Consider the following 12,083-nt stretch of genomic DNA (forward strand, 5'->3'; position numbering starts at 1 on the left):
TTTTTTGATTATGGCGATTATGTCTGATATGCTTCCAATAAGCCAAAACACATTTCATACTGATTTCTATAAAAGGTATCTTTATTATAGAAGTGTAAGCTATATCTGTTTGTTTTTTTATTATAACAAATTCAAAATTCTCTTATAAGGACTAGATGAAATCTGTATTATTAAATCGTTAGCTAAATGAAGGTTCAAATAGAAAGTAAATATCAATTTATATGATACTGAAACCAAATAGTTCTTTTAATAAAAGATAACACGCTGAAAATTATTGAGTATTTGCAAATCTCAAAAATCTATTGGTGAATTTGGCTCAACTTTTAAAATTATAACATCCATATCAAATCATAAAAGCAGACAAAAATTAAAGCCAAACCTATCGGCCAATTTTTTTTGATATTTTGATTTTTGAGGTATACTTTTAAAAGTGGATTTAAAGCACTTATGAAAAAACATTAACTTCTGTCGTTATGATTATTGATTTAGACAATAATGATTTTAATCTTTGATTATCAAAATACTAAAGTCATCTTTTTAACATTTGCTTGGTAGCATTAACTCAAGTCTAAAGTACTATTTTATGTGGCACTCTTAGAATTTTTGTATTCATTGTACACGCTGAAATAGTACCATTAAAGTTATGGCGGACTTTCAAAAAATAGTTTGGTCACCTTTATAATTTCAACAATTGAAAGCATAATATTACGATACAAGTAATTTCACAAATCATTACGGATTTCCCTGTGGTATTCATAAATAAATAGTATAGATTTCTTTGAATTTTAGAATAGAATTGACAATAGATGTAAAATGAGATAATTAGACTCATAAGCTATTACTTTCCTGAAGATGTAAATGTTTTCCTACTAGTTTATTTCGATTAATATTTTATTTCTCGGAAACATCGTTGACTTTTTAATGTATAATCCTAATCAGTTAATTCTATTTGGGAGCTGTTTAAACTATTCTGTTGATGTCTATTCATCAAGCAAACGTTACTTACCTCTCTTGATTTTCGAATATTTACAAAGTGAACCTCTCTCCTAAGGGCAAGGTGGCTCTTATCCTTAAACATTTTTGGGAATGTTCATTATATATTTTGATTGATCCTGAGAGATATTAGAAATATACTTCAAATTCTTTTGGGGATTAATATTTCATTAAAAAATGGGGCCCCAAAAAATTTGAATTGATGGGTATTCTAGAATACACAAGATGAGATGCTAAAAACCAAGTGGGACACCCTGTATGTTAAGCAAAGATTTGTTCTAAAACTTCAGTTGGAATAAAACAAATATTTACAAAACAAAAAAGGAATAAAGTTGATACTTATTGTTCAAAAGAATTAATGAAAACTAATAAATTAGAGGCTGCAGAAGCTATTTTTTCATTATCAGAGACTGACAACTCATCAATATCATCAAGAATTCCAAGATCAGTCAAATAATTCATGAATTCGTTAAATTCATTACTTGAATTACTAGATTCAGCGTGGATTTGGATATCAATTACATATAAGACATCTAAAATCGTTTCATTATCATTTGAAAGGAATTCTGCACAATAATTAATGAAATTATTTTCAATTAAGTGATTTCTCACTTTTTCTGACGTTAATCTAAATGATAAAGCAAGGAATTTCATTGCTTGTATTCTGCACACCGTAACAGAATCCGCAAGAAACGTTAACATCTCATCAACAAAGTCTTCAAATTCAGGGCCATTCAAAAGCATCGGAAATTCACGAACTAGTGAGTTAATCCATATTAAAGTTCTTTCGGCAATGTTGTTCAAATCTTCAGACATTATTTCGTCTTCATCATTCATGAAATTTTTAATTGTTTGCCAATGCAAGGAATTAACGAATGCATCATTAATCCGAACGCCTTCTTTTGCATTGCATTCAAAGAGAAAACTGATTAAAGAGTCCTTCTCCAAGTATGCTCCGTGAGTACAATTTATTATCATTTGATTTAAGTCAATTTCTTCTATAAAGTACCGAGCGAAATCATCACTTATATTAAAATAAACTAATGCTAAATCCAAAACAATTTCGTAATAGTTTGCGTATTCAATTGATAATTTTTGGTCCAAAAAGTGAAGAATACCAAACATAGATTCACATTCCTCAATTTTTAACTCGAATATAAACTTTGACCGCAAAAATATTCGTAATAAATCAATAATTTCATTCATGAAAGCAGGTGTACATTGTTTCTCAGTAAAATAGTATTGGATATATCGAATACATCTTCCAATGTACTCTTCTCTGTCTACCTCATTTGCGAAATCTTGACTTTTTGTTAACAAACAACGGAATAAATTAATAACATCTTTTTTTTGAAATGAATCAATTTGGTTCCCCTCATTTTCATCAATCTGAGGTATCGTAGTTGATATCTTAAATAATAATAGCATAAAATCTGTATCATAAAATATTTCTGGAATTTCTTCTGCGTAAATGATCCAATTATATATGGATTGAATCGAATTAATGACAACAGTTTTAGAACTAGCAGTAAATACGATTTCCAATAATATTTGCGGTAATTTCATTTCTAATAATGTGGAAAATTCATCTTCATGCCCATTTTGAATAACACGTCGCAATTCCATTAACGCATATAATTGAGTTTCTGGAGGATAACCCTTAAAATTATCAAATAACTCTTTAATCATATCTGGACCCGGCAAAATTGGTTTAAATAGTACATCAACATCATCAATATCATCATTACTTTCTTCTTCTGTCTGAAAAATTTTGGATTTATCAATGACTTTTGACTCCTTCTCTTTGTAATCAATATCCATATTTTTTTGACACGTAAAGAAGATTGTGGCAAATAGTAAGATTAGAAGAATTATACTTATCAAATTAAATGATGTAAATAAATATACATTGAAATTTATGCGATATTTACATATGATTTGAGCAATTAGATTTTAGATTTGATTAAAATCTTCTTCTTTTTCTTTATAAATTACAGGAATTCAGCAGAGTGCGGGACAAATTTGCCAACTGTCACTTTTTCAATAACCTTAAATTACGCTTTTCTAATTTTTTTAAAAATAACCTTAAATTATATTTGAAGAAATTATGTCTATGATATATGTTTTATGCTAGAATCTTGAAGTTTTCATGCACTACACAAGAGCTCCAAGGTTCCAAGAGTATCGCTCCGCTCCATTAATTTTTTTTAAAAAAGTGCCGTGTGGCAAATTTGTCCTGTTCCCGAATTCAGCACAAAACAGTATGACTCTATCATGTGCAATAAAGTGATCCACCGCACGCAATCTAATAATGATGAAATAAGAAGAGGACTGATAAAAATAAAACGTGATACGATATGTAAACAAATAAAAATGTTGTTAATTATTTTAAATGATAGAACTTAGATATTTATTTTTCACTAAATGTTCACTTTTCTTTGAAAAAATCATTGAAAATAATTTCAAAAATCTTCATAAAATTATTAGTGAATCTAAATCACCTAATAATGTATATTTAAATTCCAAAATATCCCCACAAAATAGATTTTAGGACGATCAGAGCTCGAAAATTTGAGACTCAATTGAAACAGTCGGTCATTGCACATGCTCTTTGCGTTGTTAGTTGCATTACTTGGTTTTGCAAATTCAATTTCAAATGAAGCAGCAGAACAACCTAATCAGGCTTTCAATCAACAGAAGTTAAGAATTGATTCTGGTTTATTCGCCAAAGCAAGAAGCGCCCTTGGCAAGACATCAAAAAAGTATGCTGGTGCTGCAGCTGGTGTTACATTAGGCTTTTTCGTTATTCTTATTATTATCTATTGCATTTTCTGCAGACCAAAGAAGCAAACAGAACAACTTGCTCCACTTAACGAAGCCTAAAATGTAAATAATTAACTCAGAAATAATAATTACGAAGTTTTCTAAAAAATATCTCTATTACATATTATATCTTTACTCGTACATATTTTTTATTTTTTTATACTCCAATACTTCTAAGCCTTCTTTTCTAGATGCGCTTTTTGGGTTTGAAACTAATATGAATCAAAATATATTCATTATTTGTGTCTCACTAATATTTACCGAATAATCATTGAAGTAATATCTGAAAATTATAGTGTGACATTGATTTCTATTAAAATAAATCAGATATATTCTAAAATCTGAATATTGACGTGAAACTTATGTATTAAAGTTAGTAAAAGTATATAACACCACATATACTTTGATATTTGATCAATGCAATAGTGCAATTCAAAGTAAAAATATATGTTTCGGCATTTTTGAAGAATTTGATCTTTGTCGAATAATATTTAATGACAATCTTGCTTCACAACCAAAAATAATCGCTAAGTAAATAAGAAGCAATGATAGAAAATATTTAAAATTTTGGATAAAATTTATTGTGTTGATATTAACCATAAACGAAGGATAGCTATATTGAATTGCATTCATATAATAGGATGCCAACAAGATAAACAACGAAAAATGGTGATATCCTTGAGGATTAAAAATTTGTGATTTCGTTTTCCGATTAATGAATTAAATTATTAGTTGTGAAGGCTAAAGAAGTTGCTTAATATTATATCTATATATTCCTTTCGCGAACGAATAAAACATTGATATTACAAATCTCATTTATGAACTGAAAACCAGACAATTCTCCATTTTGATTTACAATTCTCAAATTTTCAGAATGATTTTTACCCAACAATGAAGTTAAATTGATTTGCAGAATTTAAATTAGAACAGAAATCATAGCTTTATGTCGGTCGTTTTTGGTTCGCTCATTGAAATAAAAACCCAGAAAAAAATTGCATAGATACATTAATTGCCAACTAGTAATCATAATATATTTTTTCCAGTCCAAAATCCAAATTAATTTTTCGAATGGATTTTTCTTTTCAATTGTACTCTTGTTTCATGATTGTATCTTAAAATTCGATCAGAAATGAATAAACATTTTCTTTCTCAATTCCATTTTTTACTTTTTTTTTATCGATGAGTTCGAAGGCCATCTTCAACCCATCGAATAGCTTCGTTTTATCTGATCTCCCAAATGATATTACTGAATCTAAAGTTATGGACATCTATGGAGACAGTAAACCAAAACTAGTGAAGCTGCTTTATCTCACACCACAAATTTTCACGAACAGAGCAGTTCTTGTCCATGAAAATATGGATAAAGCTAATGATTTTTCAGCGCGATATCTAGGACCACATACTGCAGGAACAGATTACACATTATATTATTCAATTCAACCCTTTAATTATTCCGATGATCCTCCTCCAGGTGAAATTCCCACCAGACAACAGATTGATGATGATGGAGCCAATCAAAGTCCATTTCTCCCTGGAAATTGCATCAAAGATTGGTTGAAGTTAGAGTCGATTCCAAATTTGCCTAAAGTTACCAAGTTCATGTGGTTACGCTTTAATCGTATTGTACGTCTCGATAAAGCATTTGAACGTGTAACAAACTTGAACTTAAAAGGCAACGAATTAGAGGAAATAGCTCCAGGAATCACTTTTCCAGTGATGAGAGTTTGCAACTTATCACTCAACAAACTCAAGCACTTTACTAATTTTCAAACTTTTTGCCCTAAGATTGAAGATTTAAATCTATCTTACAATCAACTCATAGACATCGATCCATCAATTGCCGACGCAACTACCTTAGAAAATCTTGACCTTTCGCATAATCAAATCGAAGAATTACCGAAATTACCTCCATCATTAACAAAACTCTTTGCGCACTTCAACAAAATTACCAAATGCGATACATCTGTTATACCTAAATTCGAAGAAGTAACCATTTGGGACAATCTTTTGACCGAAATTCCAGAATATTTGCGGGGCCATGTAGGAAATTGCACAATTGCCCATAACAGACTGACTTCTTTTGATGCTTCCTGGACAATATACGGAATTACGATGCTGGATATTAGCTCAATGGAACTTGAATCGATTAATGGAGATATATTTAAACTTCCTAAGCTGAATCAGCTCATTTTGTTCAATAACAAGCTTAAGTCATTACCTCAAGAACTTACATACAATACTAGCTTACTTTTCCTTGACATATCTCAAAATCCATTCGATCCAGAAGAAATTCCACAGATTCCGTTCCAATTACAGTACTTCCGCTGCAATTTCTGTGGCATTGAAGAGCTTTCCGATATCATTCCTAATCCAAACTGTCTTCAATCTCTTCATGCTATTGGAAATGAGCTTTACAACCTTCCTGTCTTACCAGAAATCACCGAATTAATCGTAGCAAAGAACAACCTCATGGATCTTCCTCTCATTAACGCCAACGTTCTCGTTCCAGTCACAATAGACGCATCTCACAACCAAATCTCATCAATTATTCCATACGCATCACCATTTATTACTCTCGACCTTTCATACAACAACCTTACCTCTATTCCTCCCTCACTTTTCCAGTTTAAATCCCATATTAAATTAACAGGAAACCAGATATCTCAAGTCTTCAACAAAGACTCAATTGGCTCTCTCACGGGCCTCGATATTTTCCGTACGAATTCCAGCTTCGAAGGCTCTACGACCCCAATTTCGATATTCGAACTTGTAACTCGGCTCGAAAACGATTCACAAGTGGCCAACGACACCAAACATCTTTTCTTCAGCGGCGAAAACATCGGTTACTCGGAAATGATTGGCCGTAGACCTAACATGGAAGATGCAATTGTAATAAGAGAGAACTTCAGAGAGAAATTGCACATTGCGGCTGTTTTCGATGGACACAGTGGGCATTCCGTAGCACGTTCTTGCGCTGCATCCCTCCCAGATCTCCTTAGAAACGACGAAACAATTAATTCTGATGCAATTAAAAAGCATTTGGACCACATAAACCACGTATTACTTAGTAGTAATGACCTCGCCGGTTCAACAATGCAGTTCGCAATAATAGATATGAATAACAACCACTTGACAATAATGCAACTCGGTGATTCTCGTTCTGTAGTTTACAAAAATGACGGGCGTGTCACTTTTTACACTCAAGAGATGCGACCAGAGCGTCGCAGCGAGTTAGCCAGGCTCAGGGAAGACAGGATCCGTCTTAAACGTCTAAGAACAGGCGGAATGCTCGCATGTTCAACGAGTATTGGCGATTTCCAAGTGAAAGGAATTTCTCATGAGCCGGAAGTCATCGAGATGGACATAAGTGATGATGACAGATGGATTGTGATCGCATGCGACGGTCTTTGGGATGATGTAAACAACGAAAGCGCTGCAAAGATTTTGTTGGATTCAGAGTCACCTCACGTTGCTGCGACATTGTTGAGAGATTTGGCTTTCCAGAGAGGAAGTGAGGACAATATATCTGTGATTGTTGTTGATTTGGACCTTCTTAGGAACTAATTGTAATATAATTTTTGTTTTATGATTTTTTTTTATTTTTTTTTGTTTTAATTTATATCACAGATTTGTTCACGAATACTTATTTTTGTTTTCGAGATAGTATTCTTTGTGAACGATTCATTTTAGTCTTATAAAATAGTTCTTTTTTCTTACAAAAAAATATCATTTTTAAAATCACTTTTCTGACACACTCAATTTTTTTTGACAAATTTGGAAATGTGAAGTCATTTTTTTATTTAGTTATATCAATATATCTTAAGAGTAAATACAATGATAAGCTCTTTAAACATATCAATCCTCTCAATGAATATGAATACAAGTTCTCATCAAATGTCAGAAATTGAGACATCGTTTTCTTCAATACTTGAGTGGATTCTTGAAAAATTAAATCTTCAAAAAGGTTACGCCTACCTCAAAATAGAATTAGTTATTTTTTATAAATATAATGCTTATAAATTAGATATTTTAGTTTTTTTACAGGAAGATCTTTATACAACAGATGCTTTTCAAAAATATCTTCTTTGATAGAAATTTGACGTAACATCGATCATTTTTGATTCAAAATTAGACATAAAGTGTCAAAAAATTTGTGTTGATATGAGATGTTAACGATCCAATTTCAGACATATTTTCAAATAGGGATTAAATGCCTCATGTCAGGTCTATATTTATATTTAAGAAAAAAAAAAAAAGGTAGTGGGGCCTCCAGGCACTTCGTGCCCTCTAGCCCTGAAGATGTTTAGTATAACTTTGTCCGGACAAGTAAGGGTCTATCGTCGCTACAGGAAAAGTTACGGGCGTTCCAAGGAAGTATACTTTGAGAAGCCTTTTCTCCATTTTAAAACAAGATAGGACGGTTATTTTACAAAACTGACAACACTTTGACCGAGTAGTTTTTTGTGCTGAACAAAAAGTGTCATATAAACATCTGTCAAAAACCGCTTTTTAACTTCACTTAAAATGCCACGTAAGCTACGTAAGAATATACGTAAGAGGAAGAGAGCATTGAAACATCCAATAGTAAAACTGACACCACAACAACAGTTGCAACAACAAATTATGAATGACCCCACTATGTTGCAACAAATGTCAAGCAACCCTATGCTTTTAAACCGAGTTATTGGTGCACAGAGTGGAGGTTTAAGAGCGGCACTTTTAGCGAAAATGGCAGGCTATGGTGGAGCTGCAGACGGAACAGCTTATAACCCTCAAAGTCAAATGAATTTGAGTTCACTCAAAAATCAAATAACAGATGTCAAAAAGTCAAACATAGACATACAGAAACAAATAAGTGAAAACGAAAAGAAACTAGAATATGACAGACACACAAAGAAACTCAATGAGTTAAACGTAGAGAAAAAGAAGAAAGAAGAACAACTGAAAGAACTAAGTACAGAGGAATATGCGAAAAAAGTGTCAGAAAAAGCAGCAGAAGTAGCAAAAATGGAACAAGATGTTATAAATTTGAAAAACCATACTACTCAATATAAAGTACTGAAAGATGAAGAAATAAAACAAAAAGCCCTGAAGACATATATGGATAGCGATGAGTATAAAAAAGAAGTTGAAGCAAATGTAAAGGCAGAAAAACTTTTACAGTTGCAAAACCAAACCGTACAGTATGAAAACTTAGCACAAGAAAGTAAAAATAACGACGCAGCCATGCAAAAGGCAATGAAAAGCGCAGAATATATAAAAGCTAATAATGACTGGTTAGATGCCCAAGCCAACGCCAAAGCAGCCCAACTTATAGGGTCAATAAGGACAAAAATACAAGCGGATGAAGACAGTTCAAATGAAGCTTTAATGAATGCTGACTTTAAGAATGCCTTCGAAGCTCTTCATAGTAAGGTGAAACTAGTGAACGACTTCTCATCTGGAAAGAAACTGAAGTCTGAAGGTTTCGACAAAGAGTTAAGAGAAGTAGCACAAAATATGACGAAAATAACAGATGCAGCAACGAGACAGGCAGTTCAAAGTGCCTATGACGCCGTTAGAGCAACTGTTGTGGAAAGTCAAGAAAAAGAGTTACAACAGACCAAAACAGACCTAGTAAATGCTTTCTTAAAAACGAAAAGTCAGGTAGGACATTATGCTGCAGATGGAACATATGTGCCAGCTGGTGGAACTTATATACCAGCTGGTGGAACTTATATACTAGCTAGTGGAACTTATATACCACCAAACCCTCCAAGAGAAGCACCTGCACCAGGACTACCTAAAACATTTACATCGTCACATGGACACAGACACAGGCATGCACCAAAACCAACACAACAACCAACACAACAACCAACAGTTCAAAATCCAGCACAACAACCAACAGTTCAAAATCCAGCACAACAACCAACAGTTCAAAACACTGCACAACAACCAACAGTTCAAAACCCTGCACAACAACAACCACAAACAGAGCAAGGACATAAAAGAAGTAGAGAACAAGGAAACCAAGAATTCTTAAAAATGCTTAAGGAAAATTATGGTTACCCAGATACTCTTGACTTTAGTGACAGATATAAAGAAGCTATTAGAAAGTTCAAGGAAGGAAATACTGACCCGAACCTATTTAGCTTTATGGTTCAGCACCAAATGGGATATAATTTCAAACCTGAAAAATACAAGCTCGCTAAGGGATATGATTTAATAGCATATCATCCAAATGACATGAATGAATTTACTCCGAGATATTTGATGTCAGAGCTAAATGATAATTCAACTCTCTTCATGAAACGCGTAAAAAATAGAGACGGAACGAAAGAAGAAAGGTTTATGAGTCCGGATGACTTAGATAGGGAACTTTTTAAAAACGGTCTCGGAATATATGAAATGCCAGCAGATGAGGTACAAGAAACTCCACAGGAAGAAGTTCAGATACAACCAGACATGGAAGAAATAGTTCAGCAACAACAGCTAGAAGAGCCTGAAGGAAACAAACAAGTCCCTCCTTTGGAAACTAACTTCACAGAACTAGATGAAGATTTGGAACAGCCGAAAAATCTTGACCCTCAACAAGTGTATGCGGGGAATATGGAATCTTTCCAAGAGTCTAAGAAAAATTCGGCTGACATAGTAGAAGAATATCGAAAAATGTTCGCCGACATACAAAAGACTCCAACATCAGATGAAAATATTCAGCATAGAATGGAAGAACTGAAAGAAAGTGTACGCAAATACAACAATCCTTTTTACTTACGACCATATAACGTTCAATCTTTGGCTGAACTCGGTGAAAATAAAAGGTTAAATTTCACCAAAACATATAGAAATGAAACATTGTTTAAAGTTCATTCAGAACCTAACCAATATGGAAACAAACCTACTTTTGTTTCTGCAGACTATGGAACTACAATGAGATGGGGTCATAAAGCTAATCCGGATAGGTGGTTCATAAACTTACAACCACAATTCCAAGAAGTTGTAGACGCAATGGAAGTGAATGGTGAACCAGATATAGCTGGTATTTTCAGCGCGGCTTTAATGCCATTGAAAGATATGAAAGATGCAGATATTTTGAACCAGTATGAAATGAACATGGCTGATGGAAATATAACACCTGACGTTCTAGAACATTTATCTCAAAGAACTACACAGAACCATAGAGATGGTATATTTGGTGAAGAGTTTAGAAAGAAAGTTAGGGATAGAGAAGGAAGAGAACCTATTGTACATGACCTTGCAAACGAAAGTTTGCAAATGTCATAAAAACTTACTTTGCAGACAATGAACTGAGAAGGGATGAATATTTAAGAAAACTCAAATGGACAGTACCAAATGAAATGTTAGTATTGAAAAACATGTTCCTTGACAAAATAAAACCAACTACAGAAATAAATGACGCAAGACTGAAACATTGGGTAAAAGCTTTCCCATTCACAAAAGATATTATTGGTAACATGGAAAGAAAACCAGAATGGCTACAAAAACATATATTTGGAAACGAGCTTATTCCATATGGACAAGCTCTGTTTGAAGAGCTTGAACCGGAAACTCAGGAAAGAGTCATGCAAACAATACGCGAAGACTCAAATACAAACTATGACAAAATCTTTCTAGGATATAGGTTACCTGAGATGGGCGACCAGAGCCCAAAGGCAAAAAGGACATGGGAAATTTACAACATACTAGGTAAACATGAGGCAAAGATGCAACAACTTGAAGCAGAGGGCAAGTTACCAAAAGCGACACCAAAGAAGAAGAGTAGAACAAAGTGAAAATAGTGAAGAAGTAACTTCATCTAGTGAAAGTAGTGGCAATGAAGGAAAAAGAAGAGTTAAAAACTCAGTCAGGAAGAAAGTAAAGCTTGGTACGAGTGGGTTCTATTATGACACATAAATCCAACTATTCTATATTTTTACCCATATGAAATGTACGCCGCTCAGAATATAACGCCAACAGTTTTGGATGCCATGAACGGAAATGTTTCCGAATGGTATAACGAATGCGACAATGCCATTAGAAGGTCAGAAATAGTTCCTGGAACTTACGAATATACAACTGCTGTTTCTTATGGAAACGTAGGTGAGTTTGGAGAAGGTTCTTCAACAACAGTAGATATTGCTTGTGACAGGTTTCATATTATTTCTATTGACAACTCATTCTTATACGTGGAACAAGACATTGAAATAAAACCTTCTGCCAAGTTGTCTGACAAGAAAGGTTGCAATGGAATTTTCTATGTCGGATACCAATATGCTCCAGAAGTT

The 12,083-nt window shown here is 33.2% G+C and overlaps 4 protein-coding genes across 4 annotated transcripts, besides 5 other annotated features; 3 read left to right on the top strand and 1 right to left on the bottom strand.

Annotated features, from left to right (window-relative positions):
• Positions 1-678: part of a mobile genetic element that runs on past the window's edge.
• A 654-nt stretch (positions 679-1,332) lies between these two features.
• On the bottom strand, positions 1,333-2,814 carry TVAGG3_0178420 (armadillo (ARM) repeat-containing protein family; the record flags this gene model as incomplete). The annotated part of the gene is made up of 1 exon (XM_001317734.1): positions 1,333-2,814. The coding sequence occupies one exon, from the start codon at positions 2,812-2,814 to the stop codon at positions 1,333-1,335; it is 1,482 nt and encodes a 493-aa protein (XP_001317769.1).
• Positions 2,815-3,000: 186 nt separating this feature from the next.
• Positions 3,001-3,029: a terminal%2Cinverted (terminal inverted repeat of MuDR-4N1_TV transposon ID:TVAGG3_0178430).
• Positions 3,001-3,237: a mobile genetic element.
• Positions 3,204-3,237: a terminal%2Cinverted (terminal inverted repeat of MuDR-4N1_TV transposon ID:TVAGG3_0178430).
• A 321-nt stretch (positions 3,238-3,558) lies between these two features.
• TVAGG3_0178440 (uncharacterized protein) lies at positions 3,559-3,914 on the top strand (the record flags this gene model as incomplete). Its single annotated transcript, XM_001317735.1, has 1 exon — positions 3,598-3,876. The coding sequence occupies one exon, from the start codon at positions 3,598-3,600 to the stop codon at positions 3,874-3,876; it is 279 nt and encodes a 92-aa protein (XP_001317770.1).
• A 954-nt stretch (positions 3,915-4,868) lies between these two features.
• On the top strand, positions 4,869-7,540 carry TVAGG3_0178450 (cAMP biosynthetic process; the record flags this gene model as incomplete). Its single annotated transcript, XM_001317736.2, has 1 exon — positions 4,996-7,380. The coding sequence occupies one exon, from the start codon at positions 4,996-4,998 to the stop codon at positions 7,378-7,380; it is 2,385 nt and encodes a 794-aa protein (XP_001317771.1).
• An 800-nt stretch (positions 7,541-8,340) lies between these two features.
• Positions 8,341-8,978, top strand: TVAGG3_0178460 (protein of unknown function, DUF4106 family; the record flags this gene model as incomplete). Its single annotated transcript, XM_051225532.1, has 1 exon — positions 8,341-8,978. A coding segment is annotated over one exon (638 nt), but the record flags the coding sequence as incomplete, so codon positions are not given.
• A 1,693-nt stretch (positions 8,979-10,671) lies between these two features.
• Positions 10,672-12,083: part of a mobile genetic element that runs on past the window's edge.

This window comes from Trichomonas vaginalis, chromosome IV, assembly GCF_026262505.1.
Source record: "Trichomonas vaginalis G3 chromosome IV, whole genome shotgun sequence".
Classification (NCBI taxonomy): domain Eukaryota; phylum Parabasalia; order Trichomonadida; family Trichomonadidae; genus Trichomonas; species Trichomonas vaginalis.